This window comes from Oenanthe melanoleuca, chromosome 4, assembly GCF_029582105.1.
Source record: "Oenanthe melanoleuca isolate GR-GAL-2019-014 chromosome 4, OMel1.0, whole genome shotgun sequence".
Taxonomy (NCBI): domain Eukaryota; kingdom Metazoa; phylum Chordata; class Aves; order Passeriformes; family Muscicapidae; genus Oenanthe; species Oenanthe melanoleuca.
The window spans coordinates 67,812,744-67,837,117 of NC_079337.1; the positions used below are offsets into that span (position 1 = coordinate 67,812,744).

The 24,374-nt window shown below is 54.3% G+C and overlaps 1 protein-coding gene across 9 annotated transcripts in view; it reads left to right on the plus strand.

Annotated features, from left to right (window-relative positions):
- Nucleotides 1–24,374, plus strand: part of DCTN1 (dynactin subunit 1) — a 52,048-nt gene that overhangs the window by 20,794 nt on the left and 6,880 nt on the right. For 4 of the 9 annotated variants that reach the window (XM_056489315.1, XM_056489318.1, XM_056489313.1 and 1 more), the window contains exons 6-20: nucleotides 8,156–8,176; nucleotides 10,912–11,100; nucleotides 12,390–12,587; nucleotides 13,253–13,457; nucleotides 13,841–13,919; nucleotides 14,441–14,600; nucleotides 15,162–15,266; nucleotides 15,528–15,719; nucleotides 16,993–17,109; nucleotides 18,902–19,054; nucleotides 21,079–21,239; nucleotides 22,047–22,215; nucleotides 22,574–22,642; nucleotides 23,065–23,127; nucleotides 23,755–23,904. In XM_056489315.1, coding sequence (XP_056345290.1) covers nucleotides 8,156–8,176; nucleotides 10,912–11,100; nucleotides 12,390–12,587; nucleotides 13,253–13,457; nucleotides 13,841–13,919; nucleotides 14,441–14,600; nucleotides 15,162–15,266; nucleotides 15,528–15,719; nucleotides 16,993–17,109; nucleotides 18,902–19,054; nucleotides 21,079–21,239; nucleotides 22,047–22,215; nucleotides 22,574–22,642; nucleotides 23,065–23,127; nucleotides 23,755–23,904 — 2,031 coding nt within the window. Of the gene's footprint in view, nucleotides 1–3,668; nucleotides 3,687–8,155; nucleotides 8,177–10,911; nucleotides 11,101–12,389; nucleotides 12,588–13,252; nucleotides 13,458–13,840; nucleotides 13,920–14,440; nucleotides 14,601–15,161; nucleotides 15,267–15,527; nucleotides 15,720–16,992; nucleotides 17,110–18,901; nucleotides 19,055–21,078; nucleotides 21,240–22,046; nucleotides 22,216–22,573; nucleotides 22,643–23,064; nucleotides 23,128–23,754; nucleotides 23,905–24,374 lie in introns of all 9 variants that reach the window. The other 5 variants (XM_056489319.1, XM_056489320.1, XM_056489316.1 and 2 more) reach the window with 2 other exon arrangements.

Below are 24,374 nucleotides of genomic sequence, written 5' to 3' on the forward strand. Positions count from 1 at the left end.
AGTACCCAGGCCAGTGTCTGGGTTGTTATCCTGATGTTATTCCAACGTTATCCCAGTGTCATCCCAGTCTCCGTGCAGCAGTACCCGGGTCAGTGTCCTGGTTGTTTTCCCAGTGTTATCCCGGTGTTATCCCGGTCCCCATGCAGGAGTACCCGGGTCAGTGTCCTGGTTGTTACCCCGGTTGTTATCCCGATGTTACCCCGGTTGTTATCCCGATGTTACCCCGGTGTTATCCCGGTTGTTACCCCGATGTTATCCCGGTTGTTACCCCAGTGATATCCCGGTTGTTACCCTGGTTGTTATCCCGATGTTACCCCGGTGTTATCCCGGTTGTTACCCCGATGTTACCCCGGTGTTATCCCGGTTGTTACCCCGGTTGTTACCCCAGTGATATCCCGGTTGTTACCCCGATGTTATCCTGGTGTTATCCCGGTTGTTACCCCGGTGTTATCCCGGTTGTTACCCTGATGTTATCCTGGTGTTATCCCGGTTGTTACCCCGATGTTATCCCGGTTGTTACCCCGGTTGTTACCCCAGTGATATCCCAGTTGTTACCCCGGTGTTATCCCAGTTGTTACCCTGGTTGTTACCCCAGGGATATCCCAGTTGTTACCCCGATGTTATCCCAGTTGTTACCCCGATGTTATCCCGGTTGTTACCCCGGTTGTTACCCCAGTGATATCCCGGTTGTTACCCCGATGTTATCCTGGTGTTATCCCGGTTGTTACCCTGGTGTTATCCCAGTTGTTACCCCGGTTGTTACCCCGGTGATATCCCGGTTGTTACCCCGGTGTTATCCCAGTTGTTACCCCGGTTGTTACCCCAGTGATATCCCGGTTGTTACCCTGGTGTTATCCCGGTTGTTACCCCGGTGTTATCCCAGTTGTTACCCCGGTTGTTACCCCAGTGATATCCCGGTTGTTACCCTGGTGTTATCTCGGTTGTTACCCCGGTGTTATCCCGGTCCCCATGCAGGAGCAGATGGCCCATTCCCGCCCGGAGCAGGTCCCAGCTGGTCTGTTGAACGCAGAGGGGCCACCCCAAGCCCTGGTAATCCTTTAAAGGAACAGCTAATCCGATCAGCTCCCAAACCCCACCTCATCCCAGCTGCCCAAACCGTGTCCATGGCAAGCCTGGATGGACCCAGAGGTGATTTTCCAGGCACTGCTGTTCCTCGGTGACACTCTTGTGGCAGCTCTTTGTGTCCCCAGGGGAGTCTGTGGTGATTGTTTTGATGTCACCCTCTGGTGCCAGGAGCTGAGCAGCATCTGGTGCTGCAAATGGATGACTCCATGAAAAAGAACTGGAGTTAACCCTGGCATCTCCTCTACAATCCCACCAAGAGCCAGGAATTCTCCAATCTGTGGTGGTGCCACAAGCTCCTTCTCATGGATTTAGGATAAAAAACCTCCCTTAGCCATCCCTGAGGAGTTTCAGGGACAGCCCAAAGCACCTAACACCATTTTCTTGGGGTTAAATTGCATTTTCTCCCTGCTGCTGCATTTATTGGATCTTTGTGTGGGAAGAGTTGATATATTCTGGATTTAGGGAGCAGAGCTGTGTGCGAGGAGAGGAGCTGGTTCATTAGGGCAGCTCTAATACCCATAATTATCTTAAACTTAAATCCGTGTGAGCTTGCACGTGGCTCCTCCAGAGATGGACACAGCACTCAGATCATGCAGGGGCTTAAAGCCATGGATCTGGGATGATTTCATCTAGAAATGCTTCTTGAGGGGCTCCTTTTCCCAGTGCTTTGGGTGAGGGCTGGTGGGAATGGGGGGGAGATTCTGTTGGAATGGGTTTGGATGACACCAAAAGCTGGATCTGTGTCACCTCTGGCTCCTGAAGGGGTTTGTGGTGCTCAGGCTGATGGAGCATGGGGCTTCTTCCTTAAGAGATGCAATTCCAGCTCCCAAAAATGTCCCTTGGGATCACCCCCCTGCCCCCAGCGCCTGCCAGCAGTCAAAGGGAGCTGTGGGAGAGCAGATCATGGAATGGGTTGGGTTAGAAGAGACCTTAAAGCCCATCCATGGACACCTCCCACCATCCCAGGTGGATCCAAGCTCTATCCAGCCTGGCCTTGGACACTGCCAGAGATGTAGGGGCAGCCACAGCAAATCTGGGAATTCCAGCCCAGGCAGGAATTCCTTCCCAAGATCCCAGCCCAATCTCCCCTTTCCCAGTGGAAGCCATTCCCTGTGTCCTGTCTCTCCCTGCCTTGTCCCCAGTCCCTCTCCAGCTCACCTGGAGCCCCTTTAGGCTCTCTCTCTCTGGAGGATTTTCTGGAGCCTTCCCTTCTCCAGGGGAACACTCCCAGCAGTCCTGACTCCAGAACAGAGGAGCTCCAGAATTATGGAGTGGTTTGGATTATGGATTGGAAAGGATCTTAAAGCCCACCCAGTTCCATCCCTTGCTACAGGCAGGGGCACCTCCCACTATCCCAGGTGGTTCCAAACTCCATCCAGGCTGGCCTTGGACACTTCCCCCACAGCTGCTGGATTCTCTGATCTGGGTTTTTTTCAGGAATCAGATCCCCAGAACACGTCAGTTGGACATAGGATGTCCCCAGCATGACAACCTTGGGGAGCTGCTTCCAGGGAATGTCAAACCTTGGGAAAAACAGGCCTTTAAAGGCTTTTTCCAGGAGATTGGCAGGATTGTGCTGAGGGTCTGGAAATTCTGGAGGTAAAATTCCCTCTGTGTGTGGAGGGTTGGGTGAGCCCAGAGTACCCTGAGCTCCCCTCCCCTCATAGTGTGGGAATATTGGAAAATAACGCAGTTGGATGAGGTCTGTGTTCATGTTACATAATATAATGTAATATATGGGATTTAAAGGGAATGTAAAGGGAGCTGCTATCCTGGTCTCCAGCACTCCATGGGGCAGGACACGGATTCCTGGAAAGTTTGGAGATGCTGCTTGGTGACATCCTGTGGGTTCCCAGCAGAGTTCTTGTCCAGGGACAACGGGAATGCCGGGCAGGATGTGCTGGGCACCACCCCGAGTGCGCAGCGCGCTCCGCAGGGGCGTTTTCAGGGCAGGGATTTTTGGGATTTGGGGCTCTCCGATGCCCGGGGGGGTCTCTCCACACCCTCGGCCGTTCAGCGCTGCCCTGAGCTCCGTGTCGGCCGCGGGTGATGGCAGCGCGGCAAGATGGTCCCTGTGTCCATCTGTCCATCCCTGCGCGCTCGGCGCCGTCCATCTGTCCATCCGCTCTGTCCGCTCCCGGGGGATTTACCCGGCGCGGGGCGGGTTTGGCTGCGGGCACCGCGGGGATGCCGAGCGCAGCACGGGGGAGCATCGAGATCGCAGCCGGGGGGCTCTGAGCCCCTGAGAACGCCCCCCCGTCCCCTCCCCGAGCGCAGCATCACATCCGCACCATCCCCATCCCCATCGCCATCCGCACGCCGCCCGGCTCGGTGCAGCGCCCGGCGGTGCGGCCCCTCCGCGGTGATGTCATGAGCCGCCGGGGCGGTGGTTGGAGCCACCGGCGGAGCGGGGACGAGCGGCCGCGGCCGGGGGGGCTGCCCTGGACCCCCCCAAACCCCCGCCGAGCCCCCGGGCAGGACGTGGCGAGCGGCCGGCGGTGGCCGCGGCCATTTGCCGCGTCCGGCCGTGCTGACTGACCCGCTGCTCCGTCTCCTCCCGCTCCGGCGCCACGATGAGGCAGGCCCCGGCCACACGCAAGGTACGGTCCGCGCCCGCATCCCCCGGCACCGCATCCCCGCTTCCCAGCCGCCTCCTCGCTCTTTTTTTCCCCCCGTTTTCCCCGTGTTGATGCTGCCGGGCTGTAATTGGGAGCGTGACGGGCTCGGGGAGGAGGGGGGCGGTGGGTGAGCAGCGGTTCATGGCTGGCTTTGCCTTGCGAAGCTCCCGGAGTCCCCTGGCCGTGTCACCCGGCCAATGCAGCGGCTCTGCGGCTCTGCCGGGGCCCTGTCCCCGCTGCCGGTGCCATCCCTGCCCCGGGGGATGCTGATGCCATCCCTGTCCCGGGGGATGCTGATGCCATCCCTGTCCCCGCTGCCAGTGCCATCCCTGCTCTGGGGGATGCTGATGCCATCCCTGTCCCCGCTGCCAGTGCCATCCCTGCTCTGGGGGATGCTGATGCCATCCCTGTCCCCGCTGCCAGTGCCATCCTTGCCCTGGGGGATGCTCATGCCCTCCCTGTCCCCGCTGCCGATGCCATCCTCTCTGCCTGGGGGTGTCAGTGCTGTCCCTGCTGCCTGTGTTGTCCCTGCTGCTGATGCCATCCCCACCCCAGGGGTGCCAGTGCCGTCCCTGCTGCTGTCCCTGTCCCCACAGCCTGAGACTGTCAGTGCTGTTCCTGCTGCTGGTGCCCACCCTGGGGAAGCTGTGTGTCCATAATCCCAGTTTTCCTGTTGGGTTCAGCCTCTGGCATTCCCAGAGGCTGGCAGTACCCGGGTCCCTGCCAGGCTGCCATTCCCGCAGGTGACAGCGCGGGCACTGGCCTATATGTTTATTTTTAGTGTAACCACGATGTCACTGCTCAGCTTAAAGAGAAATCCTGGGAATTTCTGGCTGATGGCAGGGAATAGACCTGATCTGGGCTGGTAGCTGGCAATAAACACTCCTGATTTACACCAGCACCTCCCTGAGCTCAGACACCGACACTCCTCATCACGTGTCCCTGTTAATCCTCTTCCCCATGGAAAGTTTCACAGATGCTGCTTTCCCTCTGCCCCATTGGAGTGGGGAGTGGGGGCTGCTGGTACTTGGATTCCATCCTGGTTTATCCTTTTTTTTTTTGCTCCTCTCCTTGCCCAAGGAATCACACCTGTGAGGCTGGGCACCTGCTGAGTGGTGCTGCTTGTTTAAAATGCAGAATTCCCAGCAGTATCCCAGGGAACCACACCCTGAGGGGCTCATCTTTCTGCCAGAGGGCTGAGACTCAGCTCCAGCAGAGGGGAAGTGCCTCTGAGGGGCCAAATTCCGAGGAATAGAGTGGGATGGCATCAGCATGGACCAGCAGTGGGTCAGTGCCTGGGCATCACCTCCTACCCCACTCAGGAGCTGCTGCCAGTCGGAATCCTCCTGGAAACTCTGGGAATCCTCCACAGCAGCAGCCGAAATCTGTGAAGTTCAGACTTGAAGCCTTGAAACTGAATCCAGGAGAAGGCTCCAGTGACACCTTCCCTGTCCTGCCCTCTGGAAGGTGACATTCACACATTGCTGCTCATCCATCCAACACTCGCTGCTCCTGGCTGCATCAGGATTCCCACACCTGGAGCAGAACCAAATCAGGAGGGACTTGTAGGACTCCACATTCAGCAGGCAATGCCAACCCCACCACAGTCAGTCCTTGGTATCCAGGAGGATTTTTCCAGAGTTCCTGCTGCCAGAAGCCGAGCCCATCTCGGAGCGCGCCGGTTCGGAGCCCCCAGCACTCCCCTGGGAGCAGAGGTTTTGTAATTCCATCAAATATTGATGCAGCAGCATTACACAGCAGAGCCCAGAACCTCCAGTGGAACATCCATCCCCAGCAGGGGGGTTGGAGTATCCTGGATCCAGGAGGGTCCAGGTGGGGATGGAGCCTCTGATCCCAGTGCTGGCACGATGCTGGACACCAGAAAATCCATGTCCCATCCTGGTGACCTGCTTTTCCAGATCCAGGGATGACCAGCTGGGGACAGACGGACGGACAGGAAGGTACCAGCATGGAGGGGAGCCCAGCCATCCACCATTCCTGATGGAGAGAGCAGCTGGAGCATCCCAGAACATCCCTTTGCCACAGATCCCAGGGGGTCTTGGAGCTCAACTTTCAGTGGCATCACATGGAGGGGACCAAAACTCCTAAGGATGCACAAAGCAGGATTATTCACTGTAATTCCACACAGCTTTGGGGATGGTTACCAGGAGTCTTCTCCTTGTTTTTAGGGTGTGGTTTGAGTTGGTGTCTCTCACCCCATGGCCAGGACAAGGCTCAGTGTCTCCTGGAACATGGATCAGTGTCCCCCAGGACAGTCTCAGGTGACATTTCCCCATGTCCAAGGACTCAGTGGTCAGTGTGGGACCTGAGTCCCCCCACGTGTGGCATGGAGTGGGGACATCTCCACCTGTGGAATTCCTGAAGAAGGCAGTTTCCAAGTGTTTCCCAGGTTTTTGTTGCTGCTCCATGTTGCTTAGTTGGACTTTGGGAAGATGCTGGAGACCTCCTGAAGGGCATCCTGAGGGTCTCACCTGAGGGTCTGGAACTTTTGCTGCTGTCATTCAATTTTCCTGACCAATTTGGTCACGCAGGAGATACTGTGGTAGATGGGAATGTCTTCCCTTGGGACTGACATGGAATGCAGCCTTTGGGAAAAGGCTGGAAGTGAGCAGAGCAGGATTTAGCTGAAGCAATGCCAGAGGTGTGGGAAGTTTGGAAGTGCAAACACATCCAGGTTTATATTGAAAACAGGGAAGCAGAGCTCTGAGGTTTCCCCAGGCCTCGGGAGGGAACACGGCCATGGTGGATGTCAGCTGGAGCTGCTGGTCCCTGGTGGGCTCCATCCTGGACATGGGATCATGTGGCAGCACCATTATCCATCTGTTCTGCTCCTGCTTATTCCCAGCTGGGATTAGGTCATGGAATCAGCAATGAGGGAGAGCGTGGAAGTGCTCCAAGGCTGCAGCTGGACAGATGTTCCCTATGCCCTGCCCACCCGCTGCCCCCAGGACCAGCCTGGTCACTCCTTTTCCTTCCATTAGTGATTTTTTTTAATGGGAAAAATACTAAATAATTTCATATTTGTCTCTGTTCTGGGCTGGGTCCCATGGCCTCCCCTCCCTGAGCTGCTGGGAGCTGCTGCATGTGCATGGAGGGGTGTGGGAGGGTCCTGTCCCAAAATTGTGAATGATTTAATTCCAGACATGAAAAAAAAAAGTTGGGAGTGTGGGTTCAGCTCCCTGGTGTCCCTGGAATCTTTGGTTAAACAAAGCAGAGCCTGGGGGCTCTGGGCCCTTTGGAAAACCAGAGGGATGAGGAGAGGAGAAAACTCATGTTTAAGAGTAAATCCTTTTCACCTCCTGCTCTGGGGGTCTCTCGGAAAGGTGTGGGAGGTCAAAACCCCCCTGCCCATGGAGCCTGGAATGGCCAATCAACCTGACCCAGGCTTTGCCTCTGAAGACCAAAATTCCTTGGAAATACAAGGTGGATCTGCCCTGGGCTATCTGTGGGGTCGGCATGGGGGGTTCAGGATGTGCCCTCTGTCCCCACGCCAGGCTAGAGGGATGGGGATGGGGTTTGGGAGTGACCAAGGGCTGTGGTGGCCCTGGGCTCTGCTCCTGTGGTGCCAGGGGAGCTGTGCCAGGGGATCCCGTGGGAGCTGTGCCAGGGATCCTGTGGGAGCTGCGCCAGGGATCCTGTGGGAGCTGCGCCAGGGATCCTGTGGGAGCTGTGCCAGGGGGTCCCATGGGAGCTGTGCCAGGGGATCCTGTGGGAGCTGTGCCAGGGGGTCCTGTGGGAGCTGTGCCAGGGATCCTGTGGGAGCTGTGCCAGGGGATCCCATGGGAGCTGTGCCAGGGGGTCCTGTGGGAGCTGTGCCAGGGATCCTGTGGGAGCTGTGCCAGGGATCCCGTGGGAGCTGTGCCAGGGGGTCCTGTGGGAGCTGTGCCAGGGATCCTGTGGGAGCTGTGCCAGGGGATCCTGTGGGAGCTGTGCCAGGGATCCTGTGGGAGCTGTGCCAGGGATCCTGTGGGAGCTGTGCCAGGGGATCCCACAGGAGCTGTGCCAGGGGGTCCCACGGGAGCTGTGCCAGGGGATCCTGTGGGAGCTGTGCCAGGGGATCCCGTGGGAGCTGTGCCAGGGGGTCCTCTGGGAGCTGTGCCAGGGATCCTGGGGGAGCTGTGCCAGGGGGGTCCCACGGGAGCTGTGCCAGGGGATCCCATGAGATTTCTGTCTGTGGGTCCCATGGGAGCTGTGCCTGGTCCCACCCAGAGCATCCTTGGAGCAGGTTAATGAGCCCCCACGCTCACCCGGTGCTGCCGGGCACACTAACCACGCCGGGCACACTAACCACGCCGGGCACACTAACGATGCCGTGCTGTCTTTTGTCTCCTTTCCCTGCTCTGCCGCTCCGGCCGCCGCCGGCTCTTCTCTGCTCCTCTGTCCCTGTGTGACTGTCTGTCCTCTCTGCTTCTGCTCCCGCTGCCCTCCAGAGCACCGCCCGCCGACCCAAGGTGAGCAGCCACGCTGGGGGCGCCGGGCGCGGGGGGCACCGGGCACCGACAGCCCTGTGTGTGCCAGCGCCACTCAGAGCGTTGGGTGTCAACCCTGTCATGAGCCTGGATCACCAGCAGCACCACAGACAGGATCCATTGGGTGCCAATCCCACTCAAACACAACCCATTGGGTGCCAACCTCACCCAAGCATGATCCATTGGGTGCCAGCATCATCTCAAATATGGTGCATTAGGTACCAACCCCACCTGAACATGATCCATTGGGTGCCAACACTATTCTAACATGATCCTTTCATTGCCAACCCCACTCAAACATGAGCTGTTGGTTGCCAACCCCACCCAAACACGATCCATTGGGTGCCAATCCCACCCAAACACGATCTATTGGCTCCCAACTCCACCCAAACATGATCCATTCATTGCCAACCTCACCCAAACATGATCCATTGGTCTCAATCCCACCCAAACACAGTCCATTGGGTGCCAAGACCATTTGAACATGAAACATTCATTCCCAACCTCATCCAAACATGATCCATTGGTTGCCGGCCTCACCCAAACACGATCCATTCATTGCCAACCTCATTCAAACATGATCCATTGGGTGCCAACACCATTCAAACATGAAACATTCATTCCCAATCCCACCCAAACACGATCCATTGGTCCCAATCCCACCCAAACACGATCCATTGGGTGCCAACACCGCCCAAACCCGATCCATTCATTGCCAACCCCACTCAAACATGGCCATTGTCACGGACACCATCTCAAACACAACTCATCGAGTGCCAACCCCCTTCAAAAACGATCCATTCATTGCCAGTCCCACTCAAACATGATCCATGTGATACCAACCCCACCCAAACACGACCCAATGGGTGCCAATCCCACCCAAACATGATCCATGTGATACCAACCCCACCCAAACAGGACCCTTTGGTTCCAGCCCCACCGTGCATTCCCGTTGTCCTTCCAGCTCATTGTGCAGAGCCAGAGGAGCTCTCAGGGGTGATGGACTCCTCTGGAGCAGGTCCAGATCCTTGGGGACCCTCTCCCAGGATGGAACAGCCGTGGAACAATGTGAAATCCGTGTGGCAGTGCCCAGGCTGTGCCAGGGGCTCCCTGTGGGGGTTGCTGCTCCCTGACTGTCCTGGCTTGTGCTGGGTGTTTCTCAGTGGGATCTGAGACAGCCTGAGGTGTCAGGCAGGGCTGTGTGGTCCAAGTTGGCCTTTGGGGGCTGCTCCAGCCAGCAGGATTCACCTTGGGAAGGGACTTGTGGCTTGAAGGGAGGAAATGTGGGAGAGAAATCTGTAAAGATTGAGTTTGGGAATGGAGAACTCTCCTGTGCCAGGGCTCCATCCTCGCTGGATGCTTCCAGCACCTCAGCCCAGGCAGGGCTGGATTCCATCAACCCCAGGGCTCTGGGATCCCATCCCATTCCCTGGGTTTGAGTGGTTCTTGTTGATTTTCTCTGCAGGGATGTCCTGTGGGACCTCCTGCTCCTTTGGCTTCACACCTGTGCAGTGGGCAGGGAGGTGGAGTTGGGATCCTGGAATCGTGGAATGGGTTGGGCTGGAAGGGGCCTAAAGCCCATCCAGCTCCACCCAGGAGCACCTCCCACTATCCCAGGTTGCTCCAAGCCATGTCCAGCCTGGTCTTGGACACTCTGGGCAACCTGTGCCAGGGCCTCACCACCCTCACAGCCTGGAATTTCTTCCCAATATCCCATCTAACTCTGCTCTCTGTGAGGGATCTCTGACCCCAAAAGCACCAGGAACAACAAACATCTTTGTTTTGAGTTGTAGCTGGAAGAAAGCACGTGGGGCTCGGTGCCACTCAGAAATTCCCTGTTTTCTGTGCCTGGGAGAACTGGGATCATCCCAGTTCAGGCAGGGGTGCTGGACTTGCTGCAGTGGAGTTAGCTTGGATTTGCTTCCATTTTAGGGACAATAAGGGCAGAAGGAGAATGTTTCTCCTTCCCAGCTGTGCCCATGGGTTAAACCACACACCCGGTGAGCCCTCATGTCACAAAATCCCAGATTTTTATTTCCAGGAATAAAATTAAGTCAGGAAATTTAATTTACACAGTCAGAGGTGAGTGGTCCAGAAACAGGGTCTGTGAGGAGACCAGTGGGAGCCTGGGGGGCACCTGGTGCTTCCCTCACCCCTTTTCCCACTGCCTGGGTTCAGACAGTGATTAATTAACAGCCTCTAATGAAGCAGCACCAGGCCCCTCTGGACTCTGTGAACTTACTCCTTGATGATTTTCCTGTTGCTCCCCTAAAACTGTGTTCTCATCTTGGTGGGCTCTGAGGTTTTGCTGTCTCACCCTCTGGAGCTGGGACCTTTAATCCTGGAATGATTTGGGTTGGGAGGGACCTTGGAGATCGTTAAGTGCCACTATCCCAGGATGCTCCAAGCCTTGTCCAGCCTGGCCTTGGACACTTCCAGGGATTTGAGGCAGCCAGAACTTCTCTGAGAAACATGTGGAGTCCTTCTCCAGTGGATTATCCATGAATTCTCTCCGAGCCCAGCTCCTCCAGAGCAGAATTCCTGGGAGTGCGACAGTGACACAAATCAGGGAGTCCCCACTGTCACTCCAGGTTTCCCCTGCTGGAAACGGGAATCTGGGAGTCACCAGAGGTGTCCCAGTGGGAGGCTGTGGGATCACACCATCCCTTGGAATGTCCCCCCTGACTCCCCCTCACCCCCCTGCTGGTTTCTTGCAGCCCACCCGGACCCCCACATCATCGGCGTCCGGGGGCACGGCCGGACCCTCGGGCTCGGCCTCGGCGTCGGGCGGGGAGATGAGCAGCAGCGAGCCTGGCACACCCGCCCAGACCCCACTGGTGGCCCCCGTCATCCCCACCCCCTCCCTCGGCTCCCCGGGGGCACCCCCGGTCCCCTCGCCCACCAAGGTGAGCGGTGCACAGGTGGGAGGAGAGAAAATGCCCCCAGCACTGGGAGGAGGAGGAGGGGAGGGTCCTGGGGGTGGTCACTGGGCTGTGGGAGGAGCATTGGGACAGTCGGAGCTGGCCAGGGCAGAGGCACAGCTGGGAGGCCACTTGTAAAGAGAATTCCCAGTGCACTTCAGTCCCTTCCCAAATCCCTGTGGATTTGGAACACTGAACAGTTTGGCAGAGCTGAGGCTCTGAGTCAGAGCTTGATGTTGTTAAATACAGAGGGTCCAGTTGGCAACACCCACTGGTGCTGGGAGAACTGGGGTGCAGGGACCAGCAGGGATGCACTGGGTGCTCTCCTGCCTTGGGATGCAAAGACCCCTTGGAGAGGTTCAGGATTTCCCAAACTTGGGAGAATTGGGGTGCAGGGATGCACTTGGGACCCTCCTGCCTTGGGATACAAAGCCCACCTGGAAAGATCCAATATTTCTCAAATTCAGGGATTTTTAATCATTAAAGAGTTATTCTTGTTTTGATCTTTAAAATACTTTTTCATCACTTCCATCCTGCTTTGCTTAATGAGTTAATTAGATTTTGGGAGAGATTTGGGGCATAAGGCCAGGGTGGGAATAACAGGAGAGGACAAGGCTTTGGGATTTTGTGTGGAAGGGAGAGCTGGAGAAGCCACCTCAGGGTGGGGATAGGGGATGTTCCCCCCATGTCCCCATTCCCAGGGCTCTCTGGTTTCTGTAAATGGGTGCAGAAATGGCTTTTTCTGGGGACATCAAAATGTCCAGGCTGGCAAAGCAGCAGAGGAGGAATCTGTGGGAGGTTCAGAATTTTTCCAAGACCTGTTCCTTTCTGTCCTTGGGATTTGTAACTTTAAGCCCCTGTGTCCAGGGAGGGAGGTCACATCCCTTTGTCCCCTCAGGAATGCTGGCATCAGCCTTTCCCTGCCTTGGGAGCTGAGCTGCTGGAAAAGGACCTGGATCAGTTTTCCGTGGGGGGAGATCACCTGGGAATGATGTGGATGCTGCAGTGGGATCAGGCTGGTCTAGGCAGCCTGTGCCAGGGCTCATCACCCTCACAGCCAGGAATTCCTTCCCAATATCCCATCTAATCCTGCTCTCTTGCAGTGGGAAATCATTCCCCCTTGTCCTAGCTCTCCAGGCCCTTGTCCCAAGTCCCTCTCTTCTCAAACTGCCCCAATATCAATGACAAAAGTCAGGCCAGGTTCTGTGGGCTTCCAGGAGCTCTGTCCAAAGGATGTCCCTGCTCCTTCCCTAATTCTTGGCTCGGTGTTGCAGGAGGAGGAGAATCTCCGTGCTCAGGTCAGGGACCTTGAGGAGAAGCTGGAGACGCTGAAAATCAAGAGGAATGAGGACAAGGCAAAGCTCAAGGAGCTGGAGAAGTACAAGATCCAGCTGGAGCAGGTGCAGGAATGGAAGAGCAAAATGCAGGAGCAGCAGGCTGAGCTCCAGAAGCGCCTGAAGGAGGCCAAGAAGGTGAGTGGGTGTCCCTGGGAATGGGGCAGTGGGGAGAGCTCACTCCAGGAGGAATTCCAGCCCTGACAAACCTTTCTGGGAGGAGATTTTCCCAGTATCCAACTAAACCTCCCCTGGTGCAGCTCGAGGTCTTTTCCTCTGCTCTGAATTGACATCGAGTGTGTTTGGGAATCAGGCTGAGCCAAGGTGGGACTTGGAATTCCTTATTCCCTCTCTTTCCAGGTGCTTCCCTCTTCCTTCTTCCCTCTTCCTTCTCTCTCCAGATGTTTCCCTCTTCTCTCTGTCTCTCCAGGTGCTTTCTTCCCTCTCTCTCTCCAGGAGCCCCAGGAGCTTTCCTTTCCCCCTCACCTGTGCCTGCAGCTCCCAGAACTCCATCCAAGCAGCCAAGGAGTGTTTCCTTCTCCCTGCCCTACTTTTCCACAGTGGATTCCTGGTTTCTTTCCCCAGGGATTTATCTTCTGCTCCAGTATTCCCTGTCTCCTTACCTTTGTCTTCAGCTGCAGGTTTTCCTGCAGGGTGTGGAGCAGGGAAGAGGGGAGTGGGACACCCAGGAGTGCTGGATAAAGCAGTACCCATTGGATTTGGGAGAGCCAGTAATCTCCCATGGGCTGTTGGGGGTCTCTCCAGAGTTGTGGGGTCCCCTCACGTGCTGTGCTTGCCCACAGGAAGCCAAGGATGCCCTGGAAGCCAAGGAAAGGTACATGGAGGAGATGGCAGACACGGCTGATGCCATCGAGATGGCCACGCTGGACAAGGAGATGGCTGAGGAGAGGGCAGAGTCCCTGCAGCAGGAGGTGGATTCCCTCAAGGAGAAGGTGGAATACCTCACCATGGACCTGGAGATCCTCAAGCACGAGATTGAGGAGAAAGGTGGGAAGGGAGGGGGCTTTGGGCTTGGAGAATGGGGAATGGGCATGGGGTTAGGTGGGGTATTGGGAAGGAATTCTTCTCTGTGAGGTCTTGAGGTCCTGGAATGAATTTTTCCAGAGAAGCTGTGGCTGCTTCATCCCTGGAATGAATTTTTCCAGAGAAGCTGTGGCTGCTTCATCCCTGGAATGAATTTTTCCAGAGAAGCTGTGGCTGCTCCATCCCTGGAAATGTCCAAAGCCAGGTTGGATGGGGCTTAGAGCACCCTGGGATAGTGGAAGGTGTCCCTGCCCATGTCAGGGGTTGGGGATGGGTGGGATTTAAGGTGCCTTTCCACCCAAACCAGTCTGGGACTGTGGGATTCTGATTCTTCCCTTCCTCTGCAGGCTCTGATGGAGCAGCATCCAGCTATCAGGTCAAACAGCTGGAGGAGCAGAACGCCAGGCTCAAGGAGGCTCTTGTCAGGTGGGAGCCCAACTGTGCTTCCCAAAATTCCTTCCCAGGCCTCTTGTGCCCCCTAAGCCCAACAGCACCAATCTCAATCCTCCTCTGGAGCAGCCCATCTCATTCCTGCTGATGGGTCTGGGATCTTTGCTGAGCTCTTAAAGCATCCACAGGGAAGGGAGAGTCCCTTGCCACAGGGATGGGGACAAAATGAGCCACTCCAGTCCATTCCCATGCCTCATTCCCCATGGATGTGGTGCTTGGTATCCCAGCCCTGGGTTCTACCTTTTCCTGGATGATCCCACCTGCCAGGGCTTGGGGACTCAAGGGCTTTTTATTTGGGAATCCACAGCCAAGAAGTTCAGGTGGGAGACCCATCCCTTGCTGTAAATGAGCTGGATTTTGGGAATGTTGCTCATGTCCCCAGCAGGGAGGGGCTGATGGGGATGGATGAGCTCTGTTATCCTGGCTGGAGCAGGCAGGGGCTCTGGGAGGGACCAGGTGCTCCTGGGCTGGCCCTGACAGACCTGTGGCTGTCCCAGGATGAGGGATTTGTCTGCCTCAGAGAAGCAGGAGCACGTGAAGCTCCAGAAGCAGATGGAGAAGAAGAACACGGAGCTGGAGTCGCTGCGGCAGCAGCGGGAGAAGCTGCAGGAGGAGGTGAAGCAGGCAGAGAAGACAGTGGATGAGCTCAAGGAGCAGGTGAGGGACAGGATGTTTGGGACTATTCATGGACATTTGGGGCAGTTTGGGAACGTCTGGGGCATTGAGAGCCACGTGATCCCACACTCCTGATCCCATATTCCCTAATTCCAAACCCAGTGCTGGGCTCTGCCTGGGTGTGGGGTGACTCCTGAGCTCAGGGCATGAACGATGTTCCGTGCTCACCCACCCCACCTTCCTGCTGGGATGGTGATGATCCTTCCTTGGGATGCCCTCAGGAAGGATCCCTGTTCCCTGGAATCTTTCCAGGATGGGTCAGGTGGGCTCCTGGCAGAGGTGATGTCCCAGCAGAGTCCCCAAAATTCCCATTTCTCCACTAAAACTGTGTGTGCCACCTCGTGCTGGGATGGGTGTCCTGGCACAGGGGTGGACTGGGATGTGTGTCCTGGTTCAGGGATGGACTGGGATGGGTGTCCTGGCACAGGGATGGATTGGGATGTGTGTCCTGGTGCAGGGATGGATTGGGATGTGTGCCCTGGTGGGGATGGATTGGGATATGTGTCCTGGCACACAGATGGATTCACATGTCTCTCCTGGCAGGTGGATGCAGCACTGGGTGCTGAGGAGATGGTGGAGACTCTGACAGAGAGAAACCTGGATCTGGAGGAGAAGGTCCGGGAGCTGCGTGAGACCGTCGGGGACCTGGTAAGGCAGAATTCCCTGGGATAACAACTGCTCCAGGGGGTCAGGGAGGGTGGAATTCCCTGGGATAATTGATGCTCCAGGGGGTCAGGAAGGGAGGCAGGAATTCCCTGGTAAGGCAGAATTCCCTGGGATAACTGATGCTCCAGGAGGTCAGGAAGGGAGGCTGGGACCATGGAGCTGCCTGGCTGCAGCACCACAGGGATTTGGGGACGCTCTCTGCAGTCTGTGTGACTCTGTCCCCACGGTGCCACCTCCTGGCAGGAAGCCATGAACGAGATGAACGACGAGCTGCAGGAGAACGCCCGGGAGACGGAGCTGGAGCTGCGGGAGCAGCTGGACATGGCCACGGCCCGCGTGCGCCAGGCCGAGAAACGCGTGGAGGCCGCGCAGGAAACCGTGGCTGATTATCAGCAAACCATCAAAAAATACCGGGAGCTCACAGCTCACCTGCAGGTGAGGCCCTGCCCTGGTTGGAAGGACAGGTGTCTGCCAATAAAGGCAGAAGTTTCTTTTTGAAATGGAGAATGTAAACACCCTCCCTCCCAATTATTATAATTTTGAAATTAAGGGGCTCTCAGGCAAAGAGATGGGAATTAGGAATAACAGTTCTTTACTAGGAAAATTAAAATAGAAATGCAGTATTACACAGAACAATCCCAACCCTGCCAGAGTCAGAATCCAAGCTGACACCCGTCAGTCAGTCAGGGTGTTGGCACAGTCCCATTCAATGGTGGCTGCATCCTCCTGCAGGGGCAGATGTGGTTCAGCTGGAGCAGTGCTCCTGGAGAAGGTGCAGTTTCCTCTGAAGGTGCAGGGATGATGTGCAAAGGTCTGGCTTTCCTCTGGAATCCAGTGGCAAAGGCTGCTCTGGTGTTCCAAATGTCAGTTTTGATCTGGGTAGGAAAGGCTTGGCTCCTCCCCTGGCTGGAGCATCTCCCAGTGGGATGATGGAATTTTATCAGTCATGCCCTGGGACTCAGTGGCCATGAACAGGAGATATCTCCTGGAGGGAGGATGGGCTGTGGGAAGATAAAGATGATTGCCCAGCTGGTTTAAAGATGGCCCATGAGCAGATAATGTGTGCCAGGAGATCAGGGGCACTGCCCCACCCGGCTGCAGCAAATGGGGACAGAATTCACATTTCTGGCCACATCAACCCAACCCAGGCCCCTTGGGACACCTCCAGCTCCTCCTGGAGATCACCTGATGGCCAGGAGAGCTGGAGGGAGTGTTTCTTTGGGAATGTCCTGTTGGGTTGGGCATGGCAGGACACACACATTCCTCGTGGACCTTCCACAGGGAACCCCCCAGTGCTTCTCCTACAGGGACAGGCTGGCACAGCTGGGAGAAGGGAAGGCTTCAAGGAGAGCTCAGAGCCCCTTCCAGTACCTTAAAGAAGCTCCAGAAGAACTGGAGAAGGACGTGGGATAAGGGTTGGGGACATAGGACACAGGGAATGGCTTCCTACAGGAAAAGTGGAAGATTTAGAGGGGATATTGGGGGAAAATTCTTCCCTGTGGGGGCTATCCCAGGCCTGGGCAGGGAAGGGAGCTGGGGAACGAGCCTGTGGATATTCCTGAACTGGAACACTCTTGGTGCCCCTCCCTCCCCTCCACCTTCACTGGGTGTTGCACCAAGGAGGAGCTGCTGGGAGGTTTGGGGAGAGGATGCTGAGGCTGTGGGGTCCCTGATCTCCATGTCCCCCTGTCCCCTCTCGTGTGGCCAGGACGTGAACCGGGAGCTGATGAGCCAGCAGGAGGCGTCCGCCGAGAAGCAGCAGCAGCCGCCCCCGGAGATGTTCGACTTCAAGATCAAATTTGCAGAGACAAAAGCCCACGCCAAGGTAGGGCCAGCAGAGACCTGGATGGGCTTATCCATGCCCTGAGACAGGCTATTCCCACAGTTGTGGCTGTCCCTGGATTCCTGGAGGTGTCCAAGGCTGGGTTGGACAGGGCTTGGAGCAACTTTGGATAGTGGGAGGTGTCCGTGTCCATGGCAGGGGTGGGATGAGATGAACTTTAATTTCCTTCCAGCCCAAACCATTCCATGATTTTGGAGCAATTCTGCTCTGGACACAGGCTGGGAGAGCTGGGAATGTTCTCCTGGAGAAGGGAAGGCTCCAGGGAGAGCTCAGAGCCCCTTCCAGAGCCTAAAGGGCTCCAGGAGAGCTGAAGAGGGACTAGGGACAAGGGAATGGAGCTCCAGGACAAGGGGGAATGGCTCCCACTGCCAGAGAGCAGGGTTAGATGGGATCTTGAGAAGAAATTCTTCCCTGGAATGGATTTCCCAGAGAAAATTTGGCTACCCCAGCCCTGGAAGTGTCCAAGGCCAGACTGGAGCACCCTGGGATAGTGGAAGGTGGTACCAGGTGGGTTGGGAGATCCCAGACAGGCATGGAGGCATTCTCCAAAGAACAGGATTCCATGATGTAGTGGTTTTGGTTTGTTAATTTGTAATTTTTTTTTTGTTGGGAGATAGGATTAGGCAGAAGGTAAAATTGGTTTAGTTTTAAATGGTATAAAGAGAAATTTTATTACTAGAAATTATACAGGGGAAAAAACAAACAACTCAGAATAAAACTTTAGACCACTTTTCCTCCTTCTACATAATTATTGAGGGCCAAAAAAAAAAAAGCTTTCCTGAATTTTTTTTGTTTGTTTTTTTCATGTGTGTTTCACAAAAAATCATGAACTTTTTCATTATTTAACAATGTGTCAGTATTAAAAATCTAAACCTGATTGGTCCTTGTCAAGTACAAAAAAAGACTGCCCAAGTCTCAACAAGTATAAATTTCAAAAAACCTTTACAAGCCACCACACTTGAGCAAATCAAAAACTGGAGCAAGTTCAGTGTTAGTAATTCCTAAAGTGACTCTGATCCAGTTGATTTCTCCTAAAAGTTGCTGCAGGTCTTGCAAGGTGTTAATTTAGTTCAGAGCTGTATTTTTTGAGGCCTGATGGATTGTTCTGTCATTTTCCACCCTAAGTACTTTCATGATGAGATTTCTTGTATTTTTTCAGTGCAGATTGCTGTGTCAACACTGTCACAAGCCTCTTTTATTTCCTTGTGAAATAGAAAATAAGTTGAAATAAGTAAATTGTTTATATAATGTAAAATTACTTGTTTGTGGATGCCTCTGCTGAGCTGGAGCCAGAGCTCGAGCTACAAACTATTGGCAGATAGTAAGTGAATTCTTTGTTTTTTGGAATTGAAAAAGTAAACTGTGGAGCATTTTTTGGATGAAGTGGAATATTGAAAAAGCATTCTTTTAAATTTATGATGACAGGAGGCCAGTCTCAGAATCATTGAGAGAGAAGGCAGTCCTGGCTGTAGAGATCCCATGTCCTCTATCACTTTATTAATTTTCCTGAGATCTTGAAGCAGATTCCAAGAATCAGATGCTTTCTTGTGGATGACAAACACTGCTTTTAATAGGATTTAAAGGTGTAACTAAAGTTCATTTTTTTTGCCTAAAACAAATAAGAAATCACTGTAACATTAGCACCAGTATTCAGCAGACCTGTGATTACAATTATTTTATTAATGTGAGTTAAACCGCAGGTTAATTCTGGTTGATTGTGGATTGTGTGGATTATTTACAAACCACTTGGAGCTGTGTTTCTGTGTCCCCACAGGCCATAGAGATGGAGCTGAGGCAGATGGAGGTGCAGCAGGCCAATCGCCACGTGTCCCTCCTCACCTCCTTCATGCCCGACAGCTTCCTGCGCCACGGCGGCGACCACGACTGCGTGCTGGTGCTGCTGCTCATCCCGCGCCTCATCTGCAAGGTGGGCTGGAGGTCACCCAAAATGTGCCTCAGAATCCATCCTAATTCAGCAAAAATTATCCCAGAATAATCCCAAAAGTATCCCAAAATTATCCCAAAAAACGGCCAAAATTCGCGTCAAAATCCATCCTAATTCAGCAAAAATTATCCCAAAATAATCCCAAAATTATCACCTCAAATGGCCAAAATGGGCCTCAAAATCCATCCTAATTCAGCAAAAATTATCCCAAAATAATCCCAAAATTATCACCTCAAATGGCCAAAATTCGCGTCAAAATCCATCCTAATTCAGCAAAAATTATCTCAAAATTATCCCCAAAAAGGTCAAAATACACCTCAAAATTCATCCAAATTCAGCAAAAAATTATCCCAAAATAATCCCAAAAGTATCCCAAAATTATCCCAAAAAACGGCCAAAATTCGCGTCAAAATCCATCCTAATTCAGCAAAAATTATCCCAAAATAATCCCAAAATTATCCTAAAATTATCCCAAAAAACGGCCAAAATGTGCCTCAAAATCCATCCTAATTCAGCAAAAATTATCCCAGAATAATTCCAAAAGTATCCTAAAATTATCCCAAAAAACGGCCAAAATTCGCGTCAAAATCCATCCTAATTCAGCAAAAATTATCCCAAAATAATCCCAAAATTATCACCTCAGATGGCCAAAATGGGCCTCAAAATCCATCCTAATTCAGCAAAAATTATCCCAGAATAATCCCAAAATTATCCTAAAATTATCCCAAAAAACGGCCAAAATGTGTCTCAAAATCCATCCTAATTCAGCAAAAATTATCCCAAAATTATCACCTCAAATGGCCAAAATGTGCCTCAGAATCCATCCTAATTCAGCAAAAATTATCCCAGAATAATCCCAAAATTATCCCCAAAAATGGCCAAAATGTGCCTCAGAATCCATCCTAATTCAGCAAAAATTATCCCAGAATAATCCCTAAATTATCCCCAAATAATCCCAAAATTATCCTAAAATTATCCCCCAAAACAGCCAAAGTTCGCCTCAAAATCCATCCTAATTCAGCAAAAATTATCTCAAAATAATCCCAAAAATGGTCAAAATACACCGCAAAATTCATCCAAATTCAGCAAAAAGTTATCCCAAAAATTGTCCCCACAAACGGCCAAAATTCATGTCAAAATTCACCTCAAAATTCACCCAAATTCACCAAATACACCTCAAAATTATCCCAAAATTCTCCCCAGAAACGGCCAAAAATCTCCTTAAAATTCACCCAAGTTATGGGACCATGGGTCAGTGGTGCTGACAGTGTGACTCGATGGCCTTAAGGGACTTTTCCAACCTCAATAATTCCATGATTCCACGATTATAAAGTGATCTGGGAGAACATGATTCCATGATTTTAAATTTGGAATAAGGGAAGGGGAGAAAGCAGCCAGGGGTGGTGACACCTGAATAATTCCATAATTTTAGATCTGGGAGAAGGGAAGGAGAGGAAGCAGCCAGGGGTGGTGACACCTGAGTAATTCCTTGATTCCAGGATTATAAAATGATCTGGGAGAACATGATTCCATGATTTTAGATCTGGGAGAAGGGTAGGGGAGGAAGCAGCCAGGGGTGGTGACACCTGAGTAATTCCTTGATTCCAGGATTATAAAATGATCTGGGAGAACATGATTCCATGATTTTAGGTCTGGGAGAAGGGTAGGGGAGGAAGCAGCCAGGGGGTTGGTGACACCTAAGGAATTCCATGATTCCATGATTCCATGATTTTAGATCTGGGAGAAAAGAAGGGGAGGCAGCACCCAGTAATTTCATGATTCCGTGATTTTAGATCTGGGAGAGGGGAAGGGTAGGAAGCAGCCAGGGGGATGGTGACACCTAAGGAATTCCATGATTTTAGATCTGGGAGAAGGGCAGGGGAGGCAGGTGCTGACCCAGCAGTGAGAGCCGCGGTGCCGGTGTCACCCCGGTCACATTTTGGGGGCGCAGGGGCCGCCCTCCTCCCCCGGGATGACGCCCTGAAGGATTCCCCCGTCCCCCCCAGGCCGAGCTGATCAGCAAACAGGCGCAGGAGCGCTTCGAGCTGAGCGAGAGCTGCGCCGAGCGGGCGGGGCTGCGCGGAGCCCCCGGGGAGCAGCTCAGCTTCGCCGCCGGCCTCGTCTATTCGCTGAGCCTGCTGCAAGCCACGCTGCACAAATACGAGCAGTGAGTGCCCGCCCCACCCTGCCCTCCCTCTGCGGGTGGAGTTCCAGGATTTTGGGGAGCTGGGCTGGGAAAGGGCAGTGGGATCGCTTTTATTGCTCTGCCATGGGGTGGTTTCTGTGTGATTTTCCTTGTGTGTCTTTCCCAAGGGATGGTGTGGGAAGGGATTTTGGGAGCTGGGCTAGAAAAAAAAAGCTATAGGATCCCCTTTCCATGAACTCTCTGTGTCCCCCAAGAGATCACACAGGATCTTGGTAAAAAGCTATGGGATCCCTTTCTCCATGACCTGTCTGTGTCCCTTTTAAAGGGTGACATGGAAAGGGATTTTAGGAGCTGGACTAGAAAAAAAATAGCTGTGGGATCCCTTTTTTCTCTTATGAGGATCCCCTTCTCTGTGACTTGTGTGTGTCCTTCCCAAGAGATGACACATGAAGGGATTTTGGGAATCAGTCTAGAAAAAAACAGCAGGATCCCCTTCTCTGTGACCTCTCCGTGTCCCTCTCAAAGGGTGACATGAGAAGGAATTTTGGGAGTCAAGCTAGGAAAGAAGGATGGCTTCCCCTTCTCCTCCTCAAGAGATGACACATGAAGGAATTTTGGGAGCCAGGCTGCAAAGAAGCAGCAGGATCTCCTTATTCCCTTGTGAGGGGTCACATCTCTGTGAACCTCCTGTCCCCCTGGGAAGGACCTCATCCTCCGGCACCAGCCAGGTCATGGCTGTGTCCCTGTCCCTGTCCCTGTCCCAACAGTGCCTCCATTCCCCATGTCCTGCCCAGAGGTGCACCCAGCCCCTCCTGCCTGTCCCCTCAGGGCCCTGAACCGCTGCAGTGTGGAGGTGTACAAGAAGGTGGGGACCCTGTACCCCGAGATGAGCGTCCACGAGCGCTCCCTGGATTTCCTGATCGAGCTGCTGCACAAGGACCAGCTGGACGAGACTGTCAACGTGGAGCCGCTCACCAAAGCCATCAAGTACTACCAGGTGACACTGGGGGTGGCACTGGGGACAGGTGCCACCTCACCTGTTGGGTATCCAGCCCATGGATCAGCTGGGATTTAGCTCCATCTGGCAGCCTTTTCCTTTGGGTGTTGTCACCCAGGTGACCATGGCTGTGTGCTCTGTGTCCCTGGGGATGTGGTTCTGCCATCCCACATTCCTTCCTTCCACACTGCTGACCTGTGGAATTCAGCACCACCAGCTCTTTTTGGGCACTGTTGTTATTATTTCCATTTCAAAAACAGCCCAAACTCTCAAAATTTGGGGTTTTTTTGAGTGTTCCCACATTGGATTTTTCCATGTGTGCCAACACCTGTGGGTGCTGATCCTGCCATTCCCACAGCACCTGTACAGCATCCACCTGGCTGACCAGGCTGAGGACTGCACCCTGCAGCTGGCTGACCACATCAAGGTGAGTGGGAACAACCCTTCCCTGATCCCTCTTTTCCACTTTTGTGTCCCCAGGATCCCTGTGGGAGGGGAGGTGCCCCTGCTGCCACTCCCCAGTACAGCCACTCCTGCCCAGTGGTGGCACTGGGATCAGGGAATGGGGACATGGAAGAAGAGCAGGAATGGGAGTGTGGAGACCCTCATGTCTCAGGGTGGGGGTTGTATCCCAGATTTCCCAAGGGAAGAACCAGCATCCTGCACCCCCTGGATAAAAACAAAATAGATCAAAAATAGCCTGACTGCCTCAGCCCGTTTCCCTGCTCCTGAAAACCCTGGGTGGTGGCAGGGTCCATCCTGGAATTCCTGGGACTGAAGCCCCAGAGTGCCCTGGGACCCCTCCTGTCCCTGTCCCTGTGCTGAGGGTTCCTGTCCCTGTGCCCACAGTTCACCCAGAGTGCCTTGGACTGCATGGGGGTGGAGGTGTGCCGGCTGCGGGCCTTCCTCCAGGTAGGATCTTCCTCCAGGTAGGATCTTCCTCCAGGTAGGGTCTTCCTCCAGGTAGCACCTGCCAGGATGGCTGGGCACATGCCAGCTTCCTGCTGTCCCCATGGCCCTCTGTCTGAGATCCCTTCTTGTCCCCCTGTCTGCAGTCCTTCCCTGTCTCCACGTCTCTCTAAAATCCCTCTCTCTCCTCATGTCCCTCTGAGGTCCCTCTCTGTCCCTGTGTCTGTCAGAGCTCCCTCTGCCTAAGGTCCTTCTGTGTCACCATGTCCCTCTGTGTCTCTCTGAGGTCCCTCCATGTCCCTCCCTCTCCCTGTGACCTTCTGAGCTCCCTCTGAGGTCCCCATGTCCCTCTGAGATCCCTCTGAGTCCCTCTGAGGTTCCCTCTCTCCAAAGTCCCTCTGTGTCCTCATGTCCCTCTGTTCCTGTGTCCCTCTAAGGTCCCTTTCCCTGTGTCCCTCTGAGGTCCCTCTCTCTAAGGTCCCTTTATGTTCCCATGTCCCTCTGTCCATGTGCCCCTCCCTGTCCCTGTGTCCCTCTGAGGTGCCCATGTCCCCATGTCTCTTTGTGTCCCCATGTCCCTCTGAGGTCCCTGTGTCCCTGTGTCCCTCTGAGGTCCCTGTGTGTCCCCAGGCCGGGCAGGAGGCAGCAGACCTGGCCATCCTGCTCAAGGACCTGGAGACGTCCTGCAGCGACATCCGCCAGTTCTGCAAGAAGATCCGGCGCCGCATGCCGGGCACGGACGCGCCGGGAATCCCTGCGGCCCTGGGCTTCGGAGCGCAGGTCAGCGGGGCACGGCCCCCTCAGGCACAAACTGGGAGCTGTGGGATCAGCTGGGCAGGCAGCAAACGCCCTGGGGAAGCTGGGCAGCAGCTCAGGGCAGAGGTGGGATCATGGTTTAGGTTGGGAAATCCCTCGGAGATCCCCGAGTCCAGCCACCCCCCCAGCACTGCTGAGGCCATCACCACATGTCCCCAAGTGCCACATCCGCAGAGCTGTTAAATCCAGGGATGGGGACTTCTCCCTGTTATAGGGTGGGACAGCCCTTCCCAGGAGGAATTTTGCCAATATCCAACCTGGCACAGCCTGAGGCTGTTCTCTGGGATAAGATCCCAAATCCACCCCACTGAGGGAGTTGTGTCAGGGAATTGCACAGAGCCAGAAGATCCCCCCTGCTCCCCCTTTCCTCCAGACTGAGCCCCTTTCCCAGCTCCCTCAGCTGCTCCTGGAGCTCCTTCTCTGCACACAATGGA